Here is a 27,900-nt window from a genome sequence, read left to right as displayed (position 1 = left end):
CAGGGACCCCATTTTCATTGTATCTCATGGTCAAATTGCTGAGAGAATTCTCTATGCCATGTTTTTTTTTTCATTTTTATTTTTTGAGGAACCATATTTTGGACTTAAAAAAGTCAAGTTTTATTTGCTTTCCCATGAATGCATTTTCTCTTCTCTCCCACCACTTCATTCTGTTTCACTTTCTCTTGTTCACCCTGTTGTTCCATTCTGGTTTCTGAGTTAACTGCTATGTTGCTTTAATTTTAATAATAGAACCAAGAAAAAATGAAACAAAAGCATCCAACAGTGAATTTTCCTCTGAGGCCCTTGGGCGAGGTCCTGTGGGAGTCTGTGTCGTGTCCCAGCGGCCACTGGTCTATAAATAGAAGTGGTGTTAGCTCCAACTTCCTCTCTGACTCATTGGGAAGAGTGGCTGCTGACTTCTAACTGGTGGGGTCCTCACGCACCTTGTGTCTCACTAACATCTGGTTTTATAGGATGAAGATGTGACAATGCAGCCCAAGTGATTTTCATTTTTGAAATCATTTCCAGCTTCAATTTGCAGCTTGGTTTGGGGTCATCTTTTATATTTTTTCATGGGAATTTGGGGGAAAATGTGTATTCTCTCTATGCATACTGCATCTTATAAAAAAAAGTTAAAAACAAAATTCAACTGAGTAATTTGAAGATCTAATTGGCTTTATTCAGCAATTCATGACTTGGACAGCATCCCATCCCGCAGATGGAAGGGAGCTCCAAGAAGTAGTACAAGAAGGAAGGTTTTTATAGGCAAAGCGGGGGAGGGGGAACGAGGAAGTTAAGGGTGGATAATTTCAGGCAAGGTCACCTTCCCTTAGGGACGCAGGGGTCTTATCAGGCAGATTACCTTTTACCTTATCAGGAAGATTAGTGCTGACCAGGAAATTCCGAACTGATTGGTTTAAAATTCCACTCCGGGAGAGGCTAAAACTACAATTAGGTCAGGTGTTAAGTGTTGGCGGTGCTTAGCACAAATGATTCCATTTGGGGGCCTGTTTCTTTTTAACAACAAAATCTAAACCGCGGATAGTGGGATTTAAGTCTCTAATATTGCCATCAAGCATTCCCTGTGGTCTACCCAAGTCTGCCACGAAAGGACTGACATCCCCTCCGTGGCATGTTCTCCTTGCACACCCACAGACTCAGTTTCTGTGTTTCAGTGCGATGCTGTGTGACTGCCGGAAGGCTCTGTGCACGTGGGCTTTATGGATGTAACATGCTCTCCTTGCCCACTTCACTTTTTTTTACCCCGAATTCCACTTTCTCGGGTGTTAGTACTATGACACACCCGCCCTCACGGCACCTGTGCCCTTCCTGCAAGCTTTCCCATCACTTTGCTGCGGGGGTGTCCTTTGTGGATTCTGCTTTTCAACATGAAGGCAGTCCACCCCATTTTGCTGACCCCCGTCCCAGCCAGCCCTGCCCATGTCATTCTGTGAGGCAGCTGTCCCGGGCACTGGTGGCTTCCCCGGACGAGCCAGGGCCCTGGAGGACAAGTCCGACGGCTGCATCAGCCCTGGACAGCACCTCCTGACCATGGGTTAGAACCAGAGCTTGGCCACATGTCCTCGAAGCTTCAGGGCCTGAACCATCCAGTGCTTGGGGGAGCCCCCCGCCAGAGGGAGGAGCATGTCATTGGCGGGACATCCAAGCCGCCACCCTGCCCCCTCCCCAGCCGTGGGAAAAGGTTTCCCAACCAGACAACCTGAGTGGATTCTCTCAGCCGACCCACCCACCTGCTGCAGGGATGGGGTCAGGCAGTTCGCCCAACCTTGTGGACTGCACCACACCTCTTTCCTCAAGTTCAGAAGAGTACATCTGCTGGCTCATTGCCTTCTTAGCAGGTTTTTTTCCCTTTAAATTATAAGGCTGGGGGGCGCCTGGGTGGCTCAGTCGTTAAGTGTCTGCCTTCAGCTCAGGTCATGATCCCAAGGGTCCTGCGATCGAGCCCCGCATCGGGCTCCCTGCTCCGCGGGAAGCCTGCTTCTCCCTCTCCCACCCCCCCTGCTGTGTTCCCTCTCTCGCTGTGTCTCTCTCTGTCAAATAAATAAAATCTTAAAAAAAATTAAATTACAAGGCTGGTAATATCCTGCCTGTGATCTTGCTGTATAACTTTGCAATATGTCACCACTGGGGGAACCAGGTGAAGGGGCACTGACTCTGTGTTATTTCTTACAACCGCAAATGAATTTACAGTGATCTCAAAATAAAAAAAATTTACCACAAAAAAGAAGGCTGATAGAATATATAATTAAAGAAATAGCTACCCAGAAGTTAAAATTTTAGACTATGCAGTGGAGAGTACTTTATTTTGCTGCATGCAGGGAAACTGTTTACATACCTCCCTTGGAGAAGCCCTGAAATCGGAGCTCTCCCGCACCGCCCCTCCTTACAGACCCTCACTTTACTACCCCAGCGAGGGGGGGTGGGGGAGTCTTCTCCTGCCCCCGCAACAAACCAGCCAATCAGAAACAGCCACAGCCCAGCCAATCAGAAACCACCAGCACCGGGCCCTTCCTTTCCTCGGATCGATTTTCCTTCAAAGCAGCCTCTCCCACGTTCCTCCTTTTGCTCCGTAGAGCGACTCTCCTATGTTCTCTGGATCTGCCTGTGGTGTTATAACTTGCACGTCCTGAATTTCAATTTTTCTGCTGTTCTCAAACAAACCCATTTTGCCGGTTGTTGCCGCTTTGTTACAATGCTTTTGTAACAAACACCCCAAACTCAGGAGTCAGCAGCAGAAAGCATTCTTTCCTGTCCACCCATCTGAGGGGGGCCTGGAGAGGGGCCTGTCCGGGTGCCCTCTGGGCTGCAGTGGGGTCCTGCTCCTCTCTGAAGGCTCTCGTCCTCCTCGGACTGGTGGCCACCGTGCCACCTTCTCAGAGCTGGAGGCGATGGGCCTGCCAGGGGTGCGCGTGCGGGGGAGTGGGGCGGGGCACTGGCTGTCACTGCCCCACGTCGGACACCTGCTGGTCCCTTCCCGGGAGTGCATCCCACGGGGCGGCTGCCAGGTCCCTGGGCATGACTCCTTCTGCTCTGTCCAGGCAGACCTGGTCATTCCTTTGTCTTTGCGTCCCCCCAGATGAATGGGGCCTCGGTCCTGCCCTTGGGCATTGGGCTTTTGCCGGCCCCACCCCGGGGGCCGTCTCTGGGGGGGACGGCTGGCAGCCAGTCTCCCCATCCTCCCCTCCCCCATGAAAGTTAAAGGTAAACCTCAGCCAAGCGGAGTCTGGAGGCTGGGAGGGGGCCCTGCCACCCAACCCCAATCACAGGAAGAATGGCCAATCACAGACCCCACAGAGGAACCCTCCGCAGGAGAGGATCACCCGCGACAGGCCCCAACAGCGGAAGTTCACGGAATCTCCTACAAGACGTCAGCCACCCCTGCAGCTCGGCCATCGGGAAACTGAGAAACCGAGAAACCCTCATCACCCTGAACTCTTGCTTTTCTCCGGTAGACTTCCGTTCAAAACAACCCCTCCCAACTTCCTCCTTCTTCCCCATAAAATATGTCCCTCTTCTTTGTTGGACTTGCCAGAGCTTGCGTGTCCCAAACGGCAGTTTGCTGCCATTCCTAGATCAACTCATTTGTGCTGATAAAATAACTGGCTGTTTTATTTTTAAGGTTAACACCTCCTTCTGCATGCTTCCGGTGGGCTGTGGGAACTGCAACTTCTCCCCAATTCGATTTCCTTCCTGGGAGCCTGGGATGGGTAGAGGAAGGTGGGAGCCAGGGGGCCAGACCTGACCTCCCCTCCCCTCCCCGGGGCTTCCGGGGTTCCTGGCTTCCCCTCCACCCCCAACCACAGCCCGGCTGGTTCTTTGTCAGTCTTGAGAGCTGACTGGGGGACCTGACTGGGACTCAGGCACTGGGTGCATTTGGGTAGGGGGCTTGCTGTGACCCCAAGAGCAGGTGTCTGTGCCTTGTTGGTGTGGTAGGCAGCCACCAGACCCAATGTGGGTCAGAGTGAATCCTACAGGTTGGCGCTGCGTGGGGGGAGGGGAAGTTCGTCAAAACCCCCACAGTTCTGTCCTGCCTGGCACAGTGACCAATGTCCCTGGCTTAAGCTTGCGGGTTAGCCAGAAAAGGAACGTTTAAAATGAGCCAAAAAGAAAAATCACATGAACTTCTAGCCTGGGAGGGCAGGCAGCATTAAGCCCCAGCAGGGGTCAGGGGCCGGCACTCCTCCAAGAGGCGGTCACAGCTGGAAAGGGGGCAGGAGTGCCTCCCTCCAGGACTTCTGCGAGCTGCAGCCTGGGCCAGTAGGTGTGGGTAGGTTCCAGTGGGCTCTGGAAGGGGCCTCCCAGTGGGGGCTGCATGAGGGGGTGGTCCAATTGGGGTTCTGGGAGGAGTGGTTCAGTGGCGGCTTCAGAGGAGCGTGGGAGGGGACAGGGGAACAGACCAGGGGGCTGCATGGGGGGCGGGGGGGGGCAATCCAGTAGAGGCTCCCGGTGAGGTGGGGGTCAGAGGGACGGCCCAGAGGCGCTGCTGCGAGGGAGCGGATGGTCCAGTGGGGGCCGCATGGGGGCGGAGCGGGGAGAGGACAGTCCAGTGGAGGCTGCGGGCGAAGGAGGGGCAAGGGGATGGTCCATAAGGGGTTCGGAACGGGGGGGGGGGCAGGGGGACGGTCCAGTGGGGGCTACAGCCCGGGGGCGGGGGAGGCGGTCCAGTGGGGGCTGCATGGGGGTGGGGGAGGGGAGCGAGGGACAGTCTAGTGGCGGCTGCGGGCCGAGTGGTGCGGCAGATGGACGACCCAGCGGGGGACTGGGGCGTGGCGGGGGTGAGGAGACAGTCGAGAGGTGGCTGCGGAGGGGGCGGTATCGGGAGGGGCAGTCCAGTGGGGGCTGAGGCCGGGCCCGCAGACGCTCCGGGGGTGCGCCTGGGCCCTCACTGCGGCGCCCCCGCCCGCGCCACGAGGCGGCCGCGTGACCGGGGAGCGGCGAGGGGGCGGGCCGGCGCGGGGCGAGCGCGGGCCGTGCAGCCTGTGCTCGGGCGGGGGCGTGGTCGGGGGGCGTGGCCGGGGGCGGGGCTCCACCGCCTTTCCCGGCAGCGCCCGCGGCCACGGGTCACTGTGTGTGCCGGGACGGCGCGTGCGCCCGGTTCTGGTGGGTCCCCGGCCCCCGCCACCAACGCGCCCCGAGGAGCGGACGCCGGCCGCCCAGATATTTCGCGACGCGAGCGCTGGGGGCAGCGGGGTGAGTGTGAGGTCACGGGCCGGGGACTGGGGGGTGCATGCATAAGGCGTGGGCACTGTCCGCGCGTGCAGGGCGCGCCTAGGGCGCACGGTGACCCGTTCCTCCCAGCGGTGGCCGTGGATCCCGCGTGCAGCGCGGCACCCTCGCCTCCGCCCGTGTAGGAGGGACTCGGGCTTCGCTCGCCAGCAGCCTACTGCTCCCCCGCCGCATTTCTCCCCGGTGCTCGCGGTGCGCGCACGCTCAGAACCCCCGGCGCGGCGGACTCACCTCCTGTCACTTCCGCACGGTCCGGGTAGTCGGGGTCTGAGCGCCGCCCCGACCCTCGCCCATCACCCTCGGACTCCGGGTCCCTTACGCGGGATGGATAGGACCGCGTGCACTCGGTGCTGGCCCCCCCGCCCCGGCACCGTGCCCCGGCAGAACCACCCTGGCGCACGTGATCCTCCGGCGGGAAGGCGGGCGGCGGGGGATTCCCCAGCCACCCACGCGACCGGGTGGGCCCTTGACGCGCCTCCCAGTCCCGTGCCAGGCCCTTCGTTCGTCTCCCAACCTAGAGCTCTGTAGGTGTAGACTGACTTCATTTTTTGGAGGAGCGGTTGGAGCAGAGAGTGCTGGAGAGTGTCTGATAACTTGGGCAACTGTGCTTGCAGTCCTTTCCTGAGTGGACCCAACATATCTGCAAGAGGAAACTGTCCCCAAAGATCCTGTGTGCTTTCCCCGGCCAAACACTTGTCCTGGAGAGTCCAGGGTTGTGGCGCAGGCACGCTCGGTGTGTTCCTGGGGTTCTTTACTATGTCGGGGTGCCCAGCCCCAGCCGGCCTGGTCTGAGTACAAGTTAGAATCCAAGCCAGCTGAGAAATCCAGAGTGCATCTAGAAAAAGCTGTTTTCCATTCCGCTTAAAGTGCAGGTGGGATTTTGGAGCTGCCACCCGGTTCCCTGCAAAGTGACAGGTGTTTGCTCTCTGCAAGGGAGCCTGGAGGGCCCAACTGCAGCCCCGATGGAATCAGCAGAGCCAGAACTTTCTGGCCTCAGGGAACTGCCTCCCTCTGCAGGTCTGGGAGCCCAGAGCCCATGCCTGAGGGTTCCCGGATGGTGTCTCCCCCTGCTGCCTCTGGCTAGACTGCATTGCTCATTGTCTGCATTCTCCTGACTTGGTGCTACTAATTCCTTTATTTTTGAGGGGGCTTTGGTGGATGTTAATAACGCCAGATATTACAGTCATTGGTGCTGGGCAAAGGTGATCAACACCTCCCGGGTGTTTTAAACTTGTGGGTTGAGTGTCTACAGCAGTGATGGCCAGGGGGCTTAATTTTACTCTTTGGGACAGGGAACTGTGAAGTGATTTGGGGGGAGGGTGCAAGGGTTTTTCGTTTTTACTAAGAATGTAATGAACCTTCCTTGTTAACCTGGAAGAGTAGTAGCTGGTTTAAAATACAAAACAAGACAGGTGGTGTTGGGTTTTGTTTTGGTTTTGGGTCTCCAGGCTAACTAGGTTCTGGAGGGACAGAGCCAGTAGTAGCAGCTGGTGCTGCATACTTCCCCCCAGGACAGGTGCTGGAGGGTTGCGAGGAGGGGTCCCTGTGGGAACTGTTAGAACCTTCCCTGGGAGGCACGTGATGGGGTCCTCGGTTCTCTCCCTTGACTCTCTTGGTCGGCCGGTATTTCCTTCGCTTGCCCTGAAGAGGCCTGAGGTTGCATGGTGCTGGGCTGGGGTCAGCACACTTGCAGTCCAGGCCAGTCCTCCTGCCGGCCACCTGCCCTGAGCTTGGGCATCTCATTTGCTTTCTGGGCTGTTTCCGCACCTGTGAGTGTGTGAGGGGGTCTCGCCACCTTCCCTTCCTGGAGGGTGAGCCTGGGAAGGGCCTCTGTGTTTAGAAGAGCAGTCTCTGTTTTTGAGAGAGGACTTTGAGTCACGGCCGTAGTGGCTGGCCTCCTGTCAGGGCTGGCGATTACACCCAGCTCAGGTGAGTTGAATCAACGGACCCGAGGCAGACAAAGTCCACTCCGAATGCAGGCAGGGCCCCAGCCTCGCTGGCTGAGACGGCTGGCTTCTGGGTCTGTTGGCCCTTTTCTTCGAACCTGAGTCCCTGGCATGGGTGGCCTCTCCTGGGGAAGCTGAGTGACGGCCGAGGCGGCCTGCCGTGCCCCGGGCTCGCAAACACACTGCTGCCGGGGTGCTCTACATTTTTTCCGTAGCAGCCCCTCTTAAAAATGGATTTCCAATCAGACTCTGGAGTTTCGGCCCCTGTTTCTGTGTGGCAGCCAGTGCTCCAGCATGGGGCCAAGCTACTCCCCATGACCCTGTCCTCCTGCCTGGCTCAACTTGAGTGACCCGTTGTCCAGCCTGTTTCAGAAGTCTTTGGAAGTGCGCGTGCAACGGTGTTGACAGAAGTGTGGAAGATGCGCCTCAAAGGTGCACATTCCAGAGTGGACACAGGCCTTGTGTCCCCAGGTGTCTTCTCGTTCAGATGAACTTTCTCACTAACCACCTCACGTGGGCTCTTGCTGTAGCCCTGCAGTGCTAGCAGCCCCTCAGGGCCGGCCCATCCTTTCTTCTGGGAGACCACTGGGGGCACTTGAGCTGGGAGGGGTGACCAGAGGTCTGCTTTGCCACATGTGCCATGCCGTGGGACCTCTCATCTCGGGAATCTGGGAGCTGTCCATGAAGGGGAGGTCCAGGACTGTGACCCTCCCCCCACCCCAGTTGGAGGAGGGGCAGGTTTTCTAAGCAACACTCAGGAAGGATGTCTGAAGCAGAAATGCAGGTGCCCAAGTTTGAAGGGTCTGGTACCTTCTGTGCTTCTCGGCATTTTCTCTGCCATTTCTGGCATGGGGCGGGGTGAGGTCCGGCCAGCCGTGGGGCAGTAAACGTGCTATTTATCCAGGGTGAGCATCTCCATTCATGATTTTGGAGAGCGGGTCCTGGGCGCCCGGGCTGAGGAGAGCTTGAGTTCCCCTTTCTGGTGCCCGTGCAGTGGGCCGGAGGCCACGCTGCTCTTCCGAGGAGACTCCTGCTGGGAACTGGAGACCTCAGGTGCACTGGCCCTGCGGGGGAGCCCCACGCCTGCGAATGGGCCACAAGTGTAGAGTGAACACAGTGTGGTCCCCAGAGGCGAGATGTGTGTGTGGGACACAGCCCAGGGCTCAGTGAGCTGGGGAACACAGGGGCCCTTAGCATCATGTGATCAAAGAACAGGTGGCCCCAGAGGCTTGGGCTTCTCCCCAGCAGCGGGGGAGGCCTCGCCTTTGCTCCCACCATTATGAAATGTGTGGGGGGCTGGAGGACTGGGGGGCTGGGGGATTAGGTCGTCCAGCTTGCCCCCTGCACGGGGCAGTGTTCCCAAGTTGCAGGGATGGAGCTGGGGGGTGGGCTGGGAGGGAAGGGCCCCCAGGAGTCCTCCTGGGTCACAACAGAGGTTGACCAGCCTCAAACCCCAGAAGGACAGGCATGCAGGGAGCTGCCCCAGGTGCTGGCCAGGGAGCTCACAGGGTAGGGGGAGTGTCTGCAGAGACAGGGACATTGCAGACACTCCCCCTACCTCTGTTGTGACCCTGGAGGACTCCTGGGGGCCCTTCTGAGCAGTGGTTGGGGGCGGGCTTGCCATGCTCCCTGGGAATACTGGATGTGGAGCTCTGCGTGTCCAGCCAGGAACCCAGAGGCAGTGTCTCCCGGGGGTCCTGTGCTCTTTCGCCGGCTCCGGCATGCCTGTGGGACGTGTTAGGATGCAGAGTCCTGGGCCGTGACCCAGACCTTCAGATAGCTGCGTAGGGCAGAGCCCAGAGCTGGAGTTTCTGACGGTTCTCGGTATAGTGTAAGAAGCACTCCTCCTCGGGTTCGGAGTCCAGGATACAGAACAGAAAACATTTGTGTGTTTGGTGCTGGCGTTTGAAGCTTCCGCCATCGCCCCACGATTCAGGGTACACCAGGTAAGGGAAGCTCCCATTGCTTCTGGAGATGACACCTTTTGAACAGGAGGGCCGAGTCCTCAGGCTCCTGAGGTTGGAGGTGGGGGGTGGGGTGGGGTGGGGACCCACTCCCGGGGACCCTGGGCTTAGGTGGATTCTTGGCTGTTCACCCCATGCTGGAGAGCTTTAGCTGGGTGGGTGTGGGGTTGCCTTGGCATCTAGGGAGTGTACCTGGGAGTGGGAAGGTGAGCTTGAGGGGAGTCTTCGGGCTGGCGGTGCACCCTGAGGTGTGAGTGGTTCTGGCTGTGGCAGGCCCTGGGGCCCTCCCTTCCGTTTGTGCAAGCTCCCAGTGGGTTTGCAAAAGTGAGTACCAGAGTCTGTCCTCAGGAGCCCTTGGCCTGCGTCCCTGATTTGACAGTTTCCTGCAGGGGCCCCAGAAGGTGGGAACAGTCCTGCTCATTGGGCCACAGTTCACTTTGCTGAGGCCCCAGGCCTGGTGTGAGGACTCCATCTGCCATCCATGGTCCTGGGTAGGGAGGGGGTCCTCTGCAGTCCCCTGGCTTTTCTGGGCCTCATCCTGGGAAGAGTGTGGGAGCACTTCCTGCTGGGACGCTCTCTGAGGTGCATGTGCTAGGAATCTGGTGGCTTTTCCTTGGGGTCCCTGGACCCGCCAAGCCCTGCAAGCTGGCCCCACATCTTGGGAACTTTTTGTGCCCACTGCTGGGAATTGGAGGGGGTTTCTCCACAGGTCCTCTTGGCACGGGCTTCACCTGACACAATTCATGGCTGCTTGCTTTTGACTTAACTCTTTAAAAAGGAACTTTGTATCAATGCCATAAATGCAGAAAACCAGTATCACTTGACATATAGAAACAGTAACAGAGATAAATAGTGGAAACATGCAAGTAGATCTGATCCCTGGCCCTCTCTGTTAGAATGGGTTTAGTGGGTTTTGGAAGGGTGCTGTTCACACCTGCATCAAAGGGAGCCTTCTGGACGGAGAGTTCTCCGCATGTGACCTAGTGGTCTGAGTAATGCTTCTTCTGGCTTTACCCAAAGTGCCCCTGGGTAAGGCTGCCCTTAGGGGACACAGGGCTGGACAGGGCCACCTGGCAGCCCACGCCTCTAGCTCCTTCTCTTTAGGGGAGCCTCAGGGGCTGCCAGGGTCATGAGCCTTAAGGTCTGGGCCTCTGTGCCATGTGGTCCCTTCGGTCACCTTGTCACCCCATCCCCGGAGGCTCCTGCCCTCCTCACCCACAGTCAGCTTTACCTGCAAACCCCATCTGCCACGTCCCCAGCCACGTCCCCAGCCTTGTGCATGGAGTCCCCCCACCTGAGATGGACAGGACGGCACTCCCAGGTTGCAGTTGGGGCCACCAGCCACCCTCGCTGTGGCCAGCTGTGTGCCTGGCGCCCCAGCAGGACTCTTCAGCCCATACGCTCTGAGCCATCTCGGGGCCAGGTGACCCTCTAGTAGCTCTAGCTGGGTGCGTGACACCAGCTGCACCCCTGGGACCTCTCCTGGGGAGGGATTCGTGCCCAGCCCATAGCCACAGCCACCCCACTGGGAGCTCCTGAGATGACTGTGCCTGAAAGCCTGGACTTCAAGTTGTGTTTGGTTTGAGTTGATTGATATTTAAGGAGCCTCCGTGGGTGGTGGGGTGTGGGGTGCAACAACCCTGCTGGCTCCTGGAGGTGGTGACAGGCTAGGCCGCATGGGCCCCCTCCCCGTGTGGGTGTGGACGTTGAATCCTGACGACGTGAGAGAGCACTGGAGTGTCTGGGGAGGGGGGGGGCGGTCTGAGGGCTGTTGGTGGGCTGCCCTGACCCTGGGCTCATCTTCCAGGAACATCATCGTCTTGTCCGGGGCGCCGGGGGGCCTGGGCAGCATGGTGCCCTCCAGCCAGGAGGCGGAGAAGCAGATGCCCGCAGAGCCGGGGCAGGACCTTGAGCTCAAGTCCTGGAGGTGTCTGGTGTTCTATCTGTGTTTCTACGGCTTCATGGCGCAGTTGCGGCCCGGGGAGAGCTTCATCACACCCTACCTCTTGGGCCCCGATAAGAACTTCACACGGGAACAGGTGCATGGGCACGGCCTGCGGGGGGGTGGGAGGGTGGGCATGGGTCTGCGGTTGGGGGGGGGTCTTGGGCACGGCCTGCGGGGGGGCGGGCGTGGGCAGGGGCACTCCCCAGCCTGAGAGCAGCGGAGCCTGCCAGGTTAGGTGGCTGTGTGGTGTGAGGGGTCCTGCCCCCTAGCCCCCAAAGGGGCACCTTCACACGAGGGCCAGACTCTGACTTCCTAACCAGGCCAAAGAGTGAGGGCAGCCGCAGAGGGGTCCTCATCCGCTGAGGGTCTGAGGGAAGAGTGTGGGGAATCGCAAGGGCTCACCTGGTGGGCAGGCTTGCTTCCAGCAGAGACCTAACAGCCATATGCCTGAAGAGAGGACCAAGGAATTTACTCCGTGGGGAGGACAAAGATCTGGTTGAAACTTGACTAGTAGCTTCTACCCTGGGGCCATAGAGGAGCGAAAGCAGCGACGGGTTTTATCCCTGGTGCTTTCCTTATCTGAAGAACAAAAGAGCCGAAGGGCTGTTGGTAGATAAAATGCACCGACAGGGACAGGCCTTCTGTCCAGGGCTTCTGTCCGAGCTCAGGTCCCCACCCCACTCCTGCCCCGGAGCCTGGCCCCAGGCTGGCTCTGCCTGTGCTCCCTGGCCCAGCTCAGCCCCCGCCCTCAGCCTCCCGTCCCCTCCAGCGTGTCCCTGGGTCCCACTGAGCTGCTGGATTTTTCTGGGAGGCCCTGCTTTTCTCTGAGAGGCTGACCCCTCCCCCTGGCAGACCTTGGAATTCTTAAGTCCTCTGGAGTTGCTGTGCAAATGAGGCCTGACCCTCAGGGGCCCTATGGGGTGGGGGTGGGGGCGCTGGCTTGTGTCTGACACCTGCAGGCGAGCGCGGGGTCTCCCCACCGCGCTGCCCGGGGACACTTGTCCACACCTGGTCAGGCTGCTCTGACCTCAGCACACTCTAGGGGCTGAACCGCAGGTTCCCCTCGTGCTTAGGCAGCGGCCAGTTTGTTGCCCCCGAGGGAAATGCTGCTTCAGGTGTCTAGGGCACAGCCGTGCGTGGGTCCGGTGCGCGGGCCTGGTGCGCAGGCTTGGACTCCCGTTCCAGTGGCTGGCTTCGCGCTTCCCTCGCCGGCCGCGGATTGGCACCGCCGAGTCTCTGCCCATCTGATAGCCGTCGGGAGCCAGCTTGCTGTCGGCGTGTATTCCTTTGGTGTGTGTGGCCCGGCCTGGCTGTCACCTGGCCGTCACCGTGCTTGCTGGGCCAGCCTCCACATCGTCCTGTGGGGCTGTCTGCCTCGGGCTTGCCCTGGGGGATCGGACTGCCTGTGTGTCACCTATTTTCCCGGTGCTGGTGCTCCAGCAGGACACAGTGGTCCCCTCACTGTGCTCATGGTGTCCTGTTACGGGGGTTTTAAGTGTTGGTCCCGCCAGACTGTCCTTCATGCTTCTTTGCTGAGGACGCCTGTCCTCCCTGCCTTAGCGAGTGCCTCGGGGAGGGGTCGGCTTGCTCTGTACCTTCAGGCGATGATTCCCTTACCTCACGCTGCCTGGGCTGAGTCCTGTGGGGCTGCGCCCACGGGGAGCCCCCATCCCGATCTGCGCCCAGCACTCCTCACAGGGCTGGCCCCACCTGTCGCCCGTCAGCGCTGGGATCAGGTGCCCTTCTTAGGGAAGGCCCCTGCCCTGCCCCTGCCCTGCCCTCAGGCGGGACCCAGCGCCCATCCAGGTGCTGCCAGCGATCGGGCTCTCGCGCTTGCTCCTGGATTTTGGGTCCCCTCGTCCCACTCCTGAGAACACACTCTCTGCATCCTTCCTGCCCTTCCCGTGGCTCTGGCCCCCACCCCAGTTGTCTTGGCTGCTCTGGGGCCCAGCCGAGCCTGCCCATTCAGAGAAGCAGCTGCCCTGAAGCCACCTGGATCCAGATCCGGGCGCGGTTCCCGGGTTTCGCCCGTCAGCCTGGACCTGGCCTGTCCACACACTAGGCTGTTGGGAAGGCATCCAGGCAACACTAGGCTCAGGCCAGTAGGAGGCTGTCCTTGTGCCAGTGCTGGGCCACTTGACGGATGTCACCTGCCCCAGGACTTTGTAGGTGCCCACTCCCTAGTACCTTCCGAGTGTGACATGGGTCAGCCCTTTGCCTGCCAAGCCCATTGAGGATGCAGGCGGGAGGAGGAAGGGAGGAGGAGGAAGAAGCAGGGGAGTGGGGGGAGGAGGAGAGGGGAGGAGAAGGAGGAAACGACTACACCGGCAAGGCTTCGAGGAGGAGGGGCTGTTGGGGGAGTGGTGGAAGGAGGGAGGAGGAGGAGGAAGCAGGGGAGTGGGGGGAGGAGGGGAGGTGGGGGGCCGGTTGGTCCTCCTGCCTCTCTGGCCCCTTGGGCTCTGGTGGCTCGCCATTTGTCCAGAGATGTCGTAACTGAGGGGCTATTTGATGCTCCTGGACACCACGCCCACTGTCTGGACCTCTGGACACAACCCTAGAAGCGCCGTCACTTGTCCGGGACCACCTGGGGCACCCCCTGGGCGGGCAGGGCTGCACACACCCGTGGGTGAGGGCCGAGGTGCTGGGGTCCACCCAGTCACCCAGAGGCTGGTAGGTGGTGGGCACAGCACAGCCCCACTGTTGACCCGAGGCTGCACTGCGGGCCTCGGTTTCTTTACGTGGGGCCTTGGAGCCCGCTAGCTCTTGGGGCTGAGGGCCGCCCGGGCTGGCTTAGGTGGTTCCGTGGCCCGAGTCACAGTTAGTGCCCCGAGTCAGTGGGTCCCCAGAGAGGCCGCGACCTCAGAGGGCCCAGCTGTGCCCACCCCGGAGGATCCGAGCCGTGGCCAGAGCCCCGTGGCAGGGTCTGGTGGGGTTGGGTACAGGGCTTCCCGCCTGATGGCCCTGTGGCCTGGGGCCCCGTGAGGCTGGCAGTGGGTGGCCTCACTCTGCACACAGGCGTGGCCCTCCTGTGGCCTCTCTGCTCCTGTCCCCTTTCCCTTGTGGTGTCTGCTCTGTGAAACCTGTTGCCAGAGGCCTTTGCCCCCGGGGCTGCCGCAGCTGTGTTGCTGTGAGCGTAAGTCGGTCACGCTGTCAGCGACAGGAGAAAGCACGTCACGTTCCCTCTCGTGAAAGCACACAGACCCGATCAGCACGCGTCACCGCGCCATTCGTGACCGTTCGCCAGGTGGTCCCGGCATTGCGTGGGCCGTGTCCTTACCGCGGGACGCCTGCACGGTCCCGACGGCGCTGAGCCTGTAGGACCTGGTAGCGCGGGGGGATGCGGACACCGTGACCCCGGTGTCACGGGCCTGCTGTCCCCCAGGTCACCAACGAGATCACGCCGGTGCTGTCTTACTGCTACCTGGTGGTGCTGGTGCCCGTGTTCCTGCTCACCGACTACCTGCGATACAAGCCGGTGCTGGTGCTGCAGAGCCTGAGCTACATCTCCGTGTGGCTCCTGCTGTTGCTGGGCCGCTCCGTGCCGCACATGCAGCTCATGGAGCTTTTCTACAGCATCACCATGGCCGCCCGCATCGCCTACTCCTCCTACATCTTCTCGCTCGTGCGCCCCGCCCGCTACCAGCGCATGGCCAGCTACTCGCGCGCGGCCACGCTGCTGGGTGTCTTCACCAGCTCCGTGCTGGGCCAGCTGCTCGTCACCGTGGGCAGGGTGTCCTTCTCCACGCTCAACTACATCTCGCTCGGCCTCCTCGCCTTCAGCCTGGTCCTCGCCCTCTTCCTGAAGCGCCCCAGACGCAGCCTCTTCTTCAACCGCGACGCCCCTGTGTGCCGCGGGGCTGCGCCCTCCGAGCTGGATCGCATGAACCCGGACGCCAAGCTGGGCCGGGCGCTGCTGGAGGCCTGGCGGGACTGGACCCTGGTGCGCATGCTCCGGGAGCTGGGGGACAACCTGCGGTCGCCGCAGCTCCGCCTCTGGTCCCTCTGGTGGGTCTTCAACTCGGCCGCCTACTACCTGATCGTCTACTACGTGCACATCCTGTGGAACGTGGTCCACCCCACCACGGACTCCACCTCAGTCTACAACGGGGGGGCGGACGCTGCGTCCACCCTGCTCGGTAGGCCCCCGGCTCCACCGACCACGCCCGCCCTGCCTACCCCCCCCAGGACGGCGGTGACGTGTCCTGTCTCCCCAGGTGCCATCACCTCGTTCTCTGCGGGCTTCGTGAAGGTCCACTGGGCGCTGTGGGCGAAGCTGGTCATCGCGGGCGTGACGGCGGCGCAGGCTGCGCTGGTCTTTCTCATGTACAGTACCAACAACATCTGGCTGTGCTACGTGGCCTTTGTGCTCTTCCGTGGTGCCTACCAGTTCCTGGTGCCCATCGCCACGTGAGTTGACCTGAGTGGGTGACTGTGTGAGGCCACAGTCTGGGAGGCCACTGAAGTGTCAGAGCCCAGAGCCAGGCGGTGGCGGGCAGCTGGGGGGCACACACCTTCCTCTTGCCAGTTGGGTATGGACAGACCATCCGCACGTGTACAGAGGCCTCCCTTCCAGAGTGTTCCGTGGGGAGCAGAAGGGGCGTGTGCACGCAGTGCTGAGCTCGTTCGGGGTGTGCACTCGCTCGTGTCGGGAGGAGTGGTGGACCCAGGGTGCTCTCCTTTGGGCCCAGTTGTCCCGTTGTCCACAGCACAGCCCGTCCTGGCTTCCATGACCCTGAGCTTGGTCCACGTGCTGTCCCCTCTGCTTCTCCCATGGAGGCTACTTGGTGTCCACAGTCACCAGCCCTTGTGGAGTCCTTCCTCCCAGCTCCCTCCCCTGTTTTCCAGGCCCCGAGCAGTGCTGTGGGCCCGTCTCGGTGCATGAGGCCTTTCTTGTCCCCTCCCATCGCAGGGCAGTGACGCACGCACGGCCAGGGAGTGGCCAGGTGGCCCAGCTCGCCGGCCGCCCAGGGCTGTCCTGATGCCCTCACATTCCTCACACCTCTGGGGACTCCCCTCTGTCTGCCCAAGGATGTCCCCAGAGCTGTCCTCCAGCCCACATGTGCTTTCCAGAACCTTCTCTAGCCCACGTCCTGCTTGCTGCTAAGATCCTCTGTGTGTTCCTTCAAATTGACCCTTCCACGAAGCTGATGCCACACGTGTTCATACCACACACACTCACGTCACACGTGCCCACGTTACATGCACGTAGGGGCCTCCCTCCCTGTGCCTCCCGCAACCAGCAGGTGGGCCTGCTCTGTCACCCTCCGGGGAGGGTGGGGGGCCCTCCTGGTCTCCCTGAGTCAGACATCTGTCCCCACTGCTTCCTGAGCTCAGGCGGCATCCCCAGGCCTGACTCTCCGCTTCCCGTGGCTTCCCTGCTTCCTGCCGCACCATACCCTCTCTCAGCCGGCAGACATCCCGGAAACATTTCTTGGCACATGCCCCCTGTCCTGTCACCAGGATGTAGGCAGGTATAGAGGAGAGAACAGGTGCCTCCTCCCACCCGAGGCCTCGCTGCTGGCATTCAGGTGTCTGGCCTGACGTGACCTGGAGCTCGTCCCTCTGCCTCCTGCCCTGTCCACTTTGCTGTGGGGCTCAGTGTCACAACGCGGGCGTAACCGGGCTCTTGCTGATGCCATGCAGCTGGGCCCCAGTTGACGGCAGTGGTGTGTGTGGTATTTTCCTACGACAGCCCTGAGATCAACATCCTCTTACCGACACTTCTTTCTCCGAATCAGGATGATGGCCTCAGGTGGATCCCAGAAGGGACCTGGCCAGGCAGGGCATGTGCTTTGGAAAGGGGGTGTTGGTAGATAGCGGGAAGTGCGTGGTGGCCCTGCAGGCCCGCTGGCTTTCCCACAGGGACAGCGGGGCTGGCTCCTCCGCGGTGTGAGCGGCCTGTTTGTTCTGCGGGTTCTCTACTGCGTCGGCCGAATGTGCTCGGAGCCTTGTGCCGTGTCCACTGGCACGGCTCGGTTTGCTCCTGCTCGGGGTTGTGGAGACCACGGGGGACACGAGGAGGGGTGGCGTGGCATTCTGCCGTGCCGGGGACGTGGCCCGGTGTGGGTTTCCCTTGGACCTCTGCCTGACGTGTGTTCTCTCGCTCCGCGTGCTCCCCGGAGGGGGTCACGGAAGCCCAGTGGGTCGGCCTTGCTCCCACCCCAGACCCCAGCACAGCGGAGCCCCTCGGCCTCTGTCATCCCCTCGGAAGGCTTCTTGGGTATGTTTGCTCCTTCACTTTTCAGAGCTCTAGAGTATTTCCTGACCAGTTACTCGTTTTTAGAGGCGCTTTGGGGATTTCAGTGGGAATACCCTCACATGTCCGTGTCTCTGCAGAGGACCGGGGCTTGAGTGCACGGTCACTCCTGCTTTCATCGTCTGCTCGCTGTCCTGTTCCTAATCTATGAAGTCTTCAACGAAGAACGACCGTGCTTCTAGAACCCTCCTCATGATGCTCTGCCCGTTCTCATGAGGATGACCATCTCTGCCCCAGAATTACCAGGAGACGTTTTGAACATCCTCCTGGGGGTGCATCTTGTCCTTGGTCTCGGATTCACAGAGCCTGGGGCATGTGCCCAGGAGCGGCGGGTGGCCTGGATGCCGGGAGGGACTTGCCGAGCCCCCTTTGTACTGGGGTGCTTCTCGCCCTGCTGAGTCTCACCCTGGCCGCTTTCCCGTTCAGTTTTCAGATTGCGTCTTCTCTCTCTAAAGAGCTCTGTGCCCTGGTCTTCGGAGTCAACACATTCCTCGCCACCGTCCTCAAGACCATCATCACCCTCATTGTTTCTGACAAGCGGGGTCTGGGCCTCCCAGTCCACTCACAGGTGAGCCCATTTCAGCCTCACTGCCTGGGGGACGGGAGCGTCTGGCCAGAGGCATCTCCCACTCCATGGGTCTGGGACTGTAGGTCCGCACTGGGGGGTGGGGAGTTGTGCACAGGGTGGGCTGGGCATTTCTGGCCAGACACTCAGACTGGAGCGGAGCAGAGATGGAAGGGGCAGCCGGATGCCCTCTGACCTCTGAGGCCGGCCCAGGTGCAGTCCCCTCTGGAGGAGCTCTGACCAGCCCCCGTGCTCCCCATGCTGGCTGATGTCCCAGGAAGGATGGAGGTGTGGCCGCGAGCCCTTTCCTTGTGTGGTTGCAGCGCACTGCCCTCATGTTAGATCTGTGCCCTTCTGTCAGCACCTGTCACACCCACGCCCTGGCTCACGTGCCAGCTATCTGCTCCATGCAGGACAGGAAAGTCAAGCTGGTGGGGTGCCTGCTGGCTCCTCTCCGGTCCCTCCCCTCGTCCAACCCTGAGGGGGTTCTCTGCTGAGCAAAGCTTGAAAGTTCCTGTTCCTGGGAGGTTGGGGGACACTCACACATGTGACTCTGGGTGGTCTCAGCCACGGCAGGACCTGTCCAGGCCAGCTGGAGTTAGCCAGAGGTCGGGCATGCAGGAGGGATGGTAACCGGGTCCCTGGATCTGTGCCCTCAGCCTGGGGGCTTGCGGCCTCCATCTGCCTGGAGCCCGGACCTCCCTGGGCTTGGTGGGCTCCACAGACAAGTCCCGACCTCTGTCTGAGGGAGCTGAGTTGGCCCTTCTTTGGTGACCGCAGAGCTGACCCGGAGGAGGTGCTGGGCAGGGCACCTCCTGCCCTGTCTCTTGTTTAGAGACTGGCCTGTGGAGTTTGGAAGTGCCCTTGGGGAGAAGGAGGTCTGAACCACGTGCTCATGTCTGCAGGCTTCTGCAGGGCCCCCCAGGCTGAGCTCTGGGACTGTCCAGCCCGAGCAGGATTGGCAGAGCCCCCCACGTGGATGAGTGTGCAGTTGCACCCACGGGGTGGGCGAGAGGGGCTGGGGGTGCGCCTGAACCCGGGGGTGGGCAGCCTGGGAGCCTCCCCCGGAAGCAGCAGCTTGGCAGGAGAGCACCCTTGGCCCCAGAACTTCCCATGGAGCCTTGCCTGGCAGCAGCACCCAGGAGGAGCCCCCAGTTGATCCCCTCTGGGCAGCGGGTTGTTAGTGTGGATGGGCAGAGGCCCGTCTCAGTTCCCAGAGGGCTCAGTGGACCCAGCCCATGGTGGCTCTGACCTGCCTGTGGACACCGACCTCAGGTCACTGCCCCTGTTGATGGCCCTGTTCTGCCTGGCGGGCCAGGGGCAGTGTGCCTAGAAGCCAGGCGCTGCCCCGGGGCCCATGGCTGGGTATTACTGGTGGGGGCTTCCCCAGGGGCTGGGCCTTCCCATGTGGTGGCTCCCGGGTCAAGGGGAGAGAAAAATCCGTGAGATTTTCTCTAGCTAGTTTCATTTCCCAGTTAAATAAATCTAGAAGTGGGTTGGTTAGTTTGTGATTAGAAATGCTGATGGGATCCACAGGGAAAGTAGCCCCTGCTCATCTTGCTCACTTTCCCTGTTTACAGCCCGTGTATCTCTTCCTGTCATCCCGAGTGCTCTTGACTTTAAAATTAAAACAGCAAAAATGGGCATATTGGGAATGACAAAGAATTGCAATTCAGGACAAGCAAAACCATAGGCAAGTCTGACCCATAAAGGAGAGGGACATATTTTATGGGGAAGAAGGAGGAAGTTGGGAGGGGTTGTTTTGAACGAAAGTCCACTGGAGAAAAGCCAGAGTTCAGGGTGATGAGGGTTTCTCGGTTTCTCAGTTTCCCGATGGCCGAGCTGCAGGGGTGGCTGACGTCTTGTAGGAGATTCCGTGAACTTCCGCTGTTGGGGCCTGTCGCGGGTGATCCTCTCCTGCGGAGGGTTCCTCTGTGGGGTCTTCCTGTGATTGGGGTTGGGTGGCAGGGCCCCCTCCCAGCCTCCAGACTCCGCTTGGCTGAGGTTTACCTTCATTAATTCCCACCGTGTTGAGAGGGAGCGGCATTCAGGCTCGAGACTCGTGGGAACCAGGACACAGTAAGTGGGGAGCTGGCCTGGGTTTGCTTGTTTTTTTTTTTTTTTTTAAAGATTTTATTTATTTGAGAGGGAGCGACAGAGATAGCAAGAGACAGCATGAGCGGGGAGGAGAGGGAGAAGCAGGCCCCCCGCGGAGCAGGGATGCTGATGTGGGGCTCGATCCCAGGACCCTGGGATCATGACCTGAGCTGAAGCCAGACGCTTAATGACGGAGCCACCCAGGCGCCCTGGGTTTGCTTGTTTTTTAAGTTATGCTCTTTATTTTTCATTAAGCGTACACTCGTATGCAGTGTTCGAGGTCACACAGACCCACACCTCTTCCCACTTTCCCTGCTGGTCACGCCCTGCGGGGCAGCGTCGCTCGGGGGGCTGACTTTACACAGGCAAGAGCGAGAAGGCTCCGCCCGCAGGGCCCTGCTCCGGTCATTCCCAGCCACACCCCTGGCCCCAGCCCTACAGTCCCTCCACCATCTTTGTGTCTTCTTTCAACGGTGTCACTTAAGTGGAACCGTGGTCTCTCACCTGTGGGATGGGCTTTCTCGGCTCGCTCTCCTTGAGATCCACGTGGGTCACCATGCTTGCGTGTGCGTGTGTGCGTGTGTGTCCGTCTCTCCCACTGTCCGTCACCGTGTCCGTTGGGTGGTGGACACGGCTGGTGTACCTGCTCCCCGTGAAGGACTCTGGGTTCCCAGGTTTTGGCTTTTGTGAATAACGGTGCTTTGAACATTGCACGTAGGTCTTCATCTGTCTGGGACGAGTGCCCAGAGGAGCCAGTGCTGCCCCCTGTGGCGGTTGTGTGGTTTTTAAGGAGCCGCCAAGCTGTTTCCCCGGTGGCTGCCCTGTTTGGCGTTTCTGCCAGCAGATACGAGAAAGCCAGTTGCCCAGATCCTCAGGAGTTCTGGTGTCATCCCTGTTTTTCACTGAGCGTCTGCCTGGCATGGGGCGGTGCTTGTTTGTGGTCCCGTTCGCATCCCCCTGCTGGCGCCAGTGACGCTCTGCCCTCATGTGCCAGCTGCACGTCGCCTGGTGAGGCGGTCCCTCACTCTGCTCCGTTTCCTCGTTGCATGGCTCGTTTCCTCACTCTTGAGTTTTGAGCATTGTTTGTATGTCGTAGGTCCCAGGTCTTTGTTGGATTTATACCGGACCCTTGAACGACACGGTTTGAACTACACAGGTCCACGTATGCGTAGACTTTTTTCAACATATAGAGCACTATAGATGTGTTTTCTTTCTGATTTTCTTAGTATTTTCTGTAGCTTACTGTATTGTAAGAATACGATATGTAATGTGTATATTAACGGTGTGTTAATCGTGTTATTAGTAGGGCTTCCAGTCAACAGTAAGTTACTAGTAGTTAAGTTTTGGGGGAGTCAGAAGTTACACGTGGCACCCCCAGCCCCTACATTTTTCAAGGGTCAGCTGTATACGGTCCGTATGCATTCTCTGAAGCTTGTTCTTCTATCCAGACGGCTTTTGCAGAGCAAAAGGTTTTAATTTTGGTGAGGTCTGATTCACCTGTTTCTCCCTTTATGGATCTGGGTTTTGGTGCAAAGCATAAGAACTTTTTGTATAAGCCAGGTTCTTGAAGATTTCCCCAACATCTTTTTTAAAGTTTTATAGTTTGGGGGTGCCGGGCTGGCTCAGTTGGAAGAGCTTGCGAACTCTTGATCTGGGGGTTATGTGTTTGCGCCCCACATTGGGTATAGAGATTACTAAAATAAATAAAAAACAAAAAATGTAAATAGGGCACCTGGGTGGCTCAGTCGGTTAAGCCTCCAACTCTTGATTTCAGCTCAGGTCATGATCTCAGGGTCGTGAGATTGAGTCCCACGTTGGGCTCCATGCTGGGTGTGGGACCTGCTTAAGATTCTCTCTCCCTCTGCTCCTTCTCCCCCTAAAAAACAAAATACAAAAAACAAAAGAAACATGAAGCTTTGCAGTTATACACTGAAGTCTGTGATCTATTCTGAGTTGATTTTTTATGAGGTATGAGGTTTCCATCAGGGCTGCTTCTGTCTGTGGACATCCGGTCGCTCCAGTACTCTTGTTGAAAAGAGTGTCTTTTCTCTGTTGAGTTCCTGCTGCACCTGTGTCACAATCGAGTGGTGCACATCTGCGTGAGTCTGTTTCTGGGTTCTCCTCCTGCTCTGCTGTCACTGCAGTGTCCTGCCTTCCAGACACATGGGGAGCTCTGAAATTGGGCAGACCGATTCCTTCAGCTTTGAAATGTTTTTTCAGAATTGTTTCAGCTGTTTCTTTGCCTTTCCATGTAAATTTTAGAGTAATTTTGTCTACCTACAAAATTCTTGCTGGGATTTTGCTAGGGGTTGCAGTAAGCCCATGTCGTTTCTGGGAGAATGGGCATCTTTACTCTGTCGAGCCTTCTAGTCTGTGAACGTGGTGCATCTCTCCACTTATTTAGAACTTTCTTGATTTCTTTCAGCATTTTGTAGTTCTCAAAGTAAAAGTATTGTACCTGCTATGTTAGATTTACACCTGAGTATTTCCTTGTTTTTTCGGCAATTGTGGATGATACTGTATTTTTAATTTTAGTGTCTACATTTGCCTGCTAGGGCCGCCATATCAGAATACCAGAGACCCAGTGGCTTAAATAGAATTTGTTTTTCACAGTCCTGGAAGCTAGAAGTCTGAGATCAAGGGGTGAGCAGGGCTGGTTCCTCCTGAGGAACTCGGTGGTGTGTAGACATCGTCTTCTCTGTCCTCACGTGGCCTTTTCTCTGTGTGTGCCTTATCTGGTGTCTCTCTCTCCTTCTAAGGGTACCAGTCTGGTTGGAATAGGGTCCACTGTTAGGACCCCTTTTGACCTTAATCATCTCCTTGAAGGCCTTATCTCCAAATACAGTCACACTGGGGGTGGGGCTTTCACAAGTGAATTTTGGGAGGGACACAATTCACTTCATAGCAATATCTATACAGACACATAGACGTTTCTGAATATATAGAAATACAGTTGACACTTGAGTGTTAGTCTTGTACAGTCTTGCTGAGGCCATCTATTAGTTCTAGGACGTTTTGGTCTTCATATGTTTTATATTTCCTGGTCTTGCCTTCCTGTGGCTGGCTCAAACTTTCTCTTTATTATTTCCTTCTACCTGCTTCACATTTATATTGTTCATCCTTTTTCTAGGTTCTTGAGATGGGAGCTTAGATTAATGACGAGACTTCTTTTCTGACATTTGCATTTTAGTGCTATGCATTTCCCTCCCAGTACTGCTTTAGCTGTATCCCACAGATTGGTGTGTTGCATTTTCATTTTTGTTCATTCCAGTGTATTTTCTGATCTCTTGAGACTTTCTCTTTGACCTATAATTATTTCAAAGGCTTTTGTTTAGTTTCCAAGTGTTTCGAGATTTTCCTGTATTTTTTGTTGCTGATTTCTATTTTCAGAGAATACAGTCTATCTGATTTCAGTCCTTTGAAATTGGTTGAGGTTTGTTTTATGGCCCAGGATGTGGTCTGTCTTGTTATATGTTACGTGGACCCTCGAAAGGGCTGTGAATTCTGCTGTTGTTGGGTAGAGTGTTTTATAAATTCCAGTTAGATCCTGTTATTGATGGTGTTGTTAATTTGTTCTCTATCCTTGTGATTTTTGTCTCGTTCCATTGTTGAGAGAGGGGTGTTGGCATCTCCGTCTTTGTGATTTGGTTATTTCTCCTTTCAGTGCCATCATGTTTTTGCTTCACGTTTATAGCTCTTTTGTTTGTTGCATGTGCCTTGGGAATTGCTGTTGTGCCTTGGGAATTGCTGTGTGTGTTTCGATGAATTGAGCTTTTGGTCATTATGGAATGGAATGTCCTTCTCTGCCTCTGGTCATTTTCTTTTCTCTGAAGTCTGCTTTACCTGGTATCAACATAACCACTCCTGTTTTCCTTTAATTAATGTTTGTGTGATATAGTCTCTTTTACCCCTTGTTACCTGACTGTATTGTTATATTTGAAATGAGTTTCTTGTAGACCACATAGGGTTGAGTCATGTTTTTTCATCTATTCTGCCAACATCTGTCTTAATAAGTGGTGAATTTAGACCATTTATAGTTAGTGTAACTATCGATGTGTTAGAGTTTATGCTGCCATACCATTTTTGCTTTTCTTCTATTGTTTATACATTCTTTAGAATTTTATTTTGGTTTATCTGTTGTGTTTTTTGAGTATATCTCTTAGTGTAGCTTTTTTAATGGTAACTTTATGTGTTAAATGACTGGTCTGAGTGAAGTATGGAAATCTTACATCTTACTATGTCATTCTGCCTTCCACTGTCAATGGTACTCTTGTCTTAAGTGTTTTCTTTATGTACCAGTACCGCCACATGAGACAGGGTTCTGACTTTCGCTTTAAGTATCAAACATTTAGAAGATTCTAGAGGAGAAGGAAAGTCTTCCATTTACCCATGATTTGGCTCACTGTGTTCTTTCTCTTTCCTGTTGGTCCAGGGATTCTTCTTTATGATTTCCTTTCTGTTTAGAGCACCTCCTTTAAGCCATTCTTTTAGGGTAGGTCTGCTGGTGACAAATTTTTCTCTTTTTCCTTCTTCTGAGAGTGTCTTGATTTCCTTTTCATTTCTAAAGATTATTTACTGGATATAGGCTTCTACGTTGATAGTTTTTTCCTTTAACTTTGAAAAATGTGTCCCTTCCTGGCGGTCTTCATGGTTTCTGATGAAAAATCCACTGTTTTTCCCTTAAGGTGTCACTTTTTTCTGCCTGCTTTCACGATTTTTTCCTTTTTCTTTGCCTTTTGCTTTCAGAAGTTTAAATACAGTGTGTTGGCCTAGTTTTCTTTGGGTTTGTCCAGTTTGTGGTTCCCTCAGTGTCTCAAATCTGTAGGTTTAGGTCTCTTACCAAATTTGGGGAGTTTTCAGCCACTATTTCCTGAAGTACTTTTCCAGCCCCAACCTCTTTCTTTTTGTGGGATTCCCATGACACAGCGTCACATCTTCTGGAATAAAAGGGAATGAGGCTCTGCTTATGACTTTTCTCTCTGTTCAGACTTGGTGATTTCTGTTGTCCCAGCTTCCAGTTCATTGATTGTTTTCTCTGTCTCATCTGTTCTGCTGTTGAGGAGTTTTTAGCTTGGTTATGGCATTTTCAGTTCTAACTGTTCTGTATCTCTTCTTCTTTTCTTGGATGTTTTCATCTGTTCCTAGTGTGTTACTGCTTGTTGAAGCATTTTCATCTTGGTGGCTCTAAAGTCTTTCTCCAATAATATTAACATCTGCATCATGATTCCGTTAGAGATCATTGTGGTTCTAAGTATGCTGAGTGAGTGACTGAACCCTGGACATTTCGGATATTATGTTACGAGATCTGGATCTAACTGAAACCTTCCAGTGTAACTGGCTTCTCCTGACGCTGCTCTACAGAGGAAGTTGGGAACATGCACGTTGTTACAGCCAGGTAACAGGCTCCCCACTCAGCTCTCCTGACCGAAGGGTGGATGGGGGGGCCCCTCATTACTGCTGGTTGGGGATGGGAGTTCCAGCTCCCCACATGGCCTCCAGCCTCCCGCAGTTAGGGGCAGGGGTGCCTTGTTATCGCCTCCCACAAGGCCTCCAGTGACACCACTGGGTATGGGGTGTTCTTGCTGCTGCTGGGTTGATGGTGAGAGTCCTCACTCTGCAGGGCAGGGAGTTGGGGGTTATTATCACCTGGTGAGAGTGAAAGTCCAGGCTTTCTGTGTGGTCCCTACTGCGGTAAACTTCCCAGCTCCCCACTGTGCCTTCACCACCACCACCGGCAGGAGGCATGGCACCTGGCTAGAGTCTGGGTAGTGAGGGTGGGGTCTGGTTGGAGTCTGGATAGTGAGAGTGGGGTCTGGCTAGAGTCTGGGGAGTAAGGGTGGGGTCTGGTTAGAGTCTGGGGAGTGATGGTGGGGTCTGGTTAGAGTCTGGGGAGTGATGGTGGGGTCTGGTTAGAGTCTGGGGAGTGAGGGTGGGGTCTGGTTGGAGTCTGTAGTGAGGGATGGGGTCTGGTTAGAGTCTGGGGAGTGAGGGTGGGGTCCGGTTGGAGTCTGTAGTGAGGGATGGGGTCTGGTTGGAGTCTGGGGAGTGAGGGTGGGGTCTGGTTAGAGTCTGGGGAGTGAGGGTGGGGTCCGGTTAGAGTCTGGGGAGTGAGGGTGGGGTGTGGCTAGAGTCCAGTGGCTCCGCTCTGTCAGGTCCCTGCCCTGGGCTGTCCCTCTCCTCGTCCTTTGGCCAGAAAGAACGGCTTTTGTTGGTTTTTTTTCCTTCATCAGCTGGCTTTTCTGGATTGCTGGTTTCTTCAGATCTAAAAATAAACACAGGGCAAAGTTTAAAAAACTCAGGGGCCACATTGCTGTGTTCTCGGCCTGCAGCGTCCTGGCTGGTGTGCCGCCCTCCACCTCTCTCAGTTACCTTCTTACCTGAGTTGTGTGTGTAGCGTCCAGGGTTCTAGCCATAGTTGGGGGAGGAACAGAGAAGACACTCAGCTCTATCCCCCTGGAAGCAGAGTCCTTGAGGGTTCAATTGCCGGTGTTGCTTGTAAAGAGAGGCTTTCCTGGAAGGCAGCAGCAGGAGGCCTGCGAGGAGCAGAGTGCCGCGGTCTTGGGCAGGACTCACGCCTGGTCTGGCCCCGCAGATGCAGGAGACCCCCCAGCACCGCCCGCCCCACGGTCGCGAGGATTAGGAGGGATGTATGCAGCTGCACCTGTCCCTGGGGCAGGAACCGGCGTGGTGCTCGGGGCTGTGCACACACAGATGTCCTCGAGCCCCCGGCGGCCGTGAGAACTTGACCTGCAAAGGGAAGCACATGTTTGTTGTAAAACAGAGTGAGCAGAGCCTCTTGGGGTGGGTCACAGAGGCCACACCGTACAGGAAACGTGCCAGGGTTCTGTGGGAAAGCGGCGGGAGCCCCCCCAGGGCTGCGCCAGCTGTGGCCTGCAGGGGGCCAGAGGGTGGGCCTTGCCCCCTGTGGGACTTGCTCCTGGGCTGCCCCCTGAGCGCCCACCCCCACCCCTGCAGTGTTCCCGTCGCCTCCACAGGAGGAGGGAGACCCAGGGAGGACTCCCCTGCCCCTCCCGGGCCGAGCTCATCCCTCCCAAACCCGCCCCTGCCCCCTCTCTGTTGTAGTTTCTTGTCTACTTCGCATACTTCCTGGTGCTGTTTGGGGTCTACTTCTTGGGGGCCGTGCTGGTGGTCCTGCAGCGCTTCCGGGCCAGCCGCCGTGCGCCCCAGCCCCCAGAGCTGAGCCCTGCCAAGGAGAAGGCCATGCAGATGCTGAGCGAACAGGAGGGCGGCCTCAGCAGCCTACAGCCCGAGGCCCTGCCACTGGCCTCCCAGGAGCAGAACCAGCAGCCCGAGGCCAAAGCCTGACCCTTTGACACCAGAGGCCACCCGCCAGCATCCTCCACATCCTGGGGCCTTGGCATCTCAGAACGGATGCCCCCTCCTCGCCTCCACAGGTGGCCTGCCCCTTGGTGTCAGCGATCCAGGTTTCTGGCCTCGTCCACATTACAGGGTTCGGATTGTGGAGCCAGTGGTGACCAGCGGGGACCCTCCATGGTACCTCCCTGTGACCTGCACCTCGGGGGCAGCCTGCCTCAGGAGGGGCCTTGGCTTGTCCTGCAGTGGCCCAAGGACGGTGCCCCTCCGCCCTGCTTGGTGCTCTGGTCCTGTCCCCCACCCACACGTGGTGGGCAGTGGGGATTCACATGCCCAGCAGGCCTCCCCGCCATCACCCCCCACCCTGGGAAGCAGGCCCTGCTTGTCTCTGGGGACCAGTGACTGGGATGGGGACTCGGGCTCCCGCACTGCGAGGCTGGGAGCCCTGATTTCTGTGGATTGTGGCTCAGTTGTCCAGGTACTTGCTTTAGACAATGTTCTTCCTTTTTTTAAAAAAAATTGACCTACACGAGAAACCTTAA

General features: G+C 57.3%; 1 protein-coding gene and 1 long non-coding RNA gene across 7 annotated transcripts in view; one reads left to right on the top strand and one right to left on the bottom strand.

Moving 5' to 3' along the window:
- LOC112816729 (uncharacterized) overlaps positions 1-5,634 on the bottom strand; it is an 11,611-nt gene extending 5,977 nt beyond the window's left edge. For all 3 annotated transcript variants that reach the window (XR_012376995.1, XR_003206222.2, XR_012376996.1), the window contains exon 1: positions 5,482-5,634. This is a non-coding gene — a long non-coding RNA (uncharacterized lncRNA). The remainder of the gene's footprint in view (positions 1-5,481) is intronic.
- On the top strand, positions 5,103-27,900 carry SLC19A1 (solute carrier family 19 member 1). 4 transcript variants are annotated; one of them, XR_012376994.1, is made up of 8 exons: positions 5,103-5,214; positions 10,968-11,199; positions 14,488-15,241; positions 15,320-15,512; positions 17,788-17,929; positions 19,753-20,005; positions 25,257-25,418; positions 27,107-27,235. XR_012376994.1 is itself a non-coding variant. In XM_025863405.2 (6 exons), exons 2-6 carry the CDS (start codon positions 11,011-11,013, stop codon positions 27,347-27,349), a joined length of 1,521 nt encoding a protein of 506 aa, XP_025719190.2. In that variant the 5' UTR covers positions 5,103-5,214; positions 10,968-11,010; the 3' UTR covers positions 27,350-27,900. The 4 variants fall into 4 exon arrangements, 2 of the variants coding, with proteins under 2 accessions (XP_025719190.2, XP_073745005.1); XR_003206220.2 differs by lacking the exon at positions 19,753-20,005; XM_025863405.2 differs by lacking the exons at positions 19,753-20,005; positions 25,257-25,418 and having other exon boundaries at positions 27,107-27,900.

Source organism: Callorhinus ursinus, unplaced genomic scaffold (genome assembly GCF_003265705.2).
Source record: "Callorhinus ursinus isolate GAN/ISIS: 27379988/994484 unplaced genomic scaffold, GSC_fseal_2.0 scaffold98, whole genome shotgun sequence".
NCBI lineage: Eukaryota > Metazoa > Chordata > Mammalia > Carnivora > Otariidae > Callorhinus > Callorhinus ursinus.
Note: the sequence above shows the minus strand (reverse complement) of the source record. Positions and strands in the feature narration are given on the sequence as shown.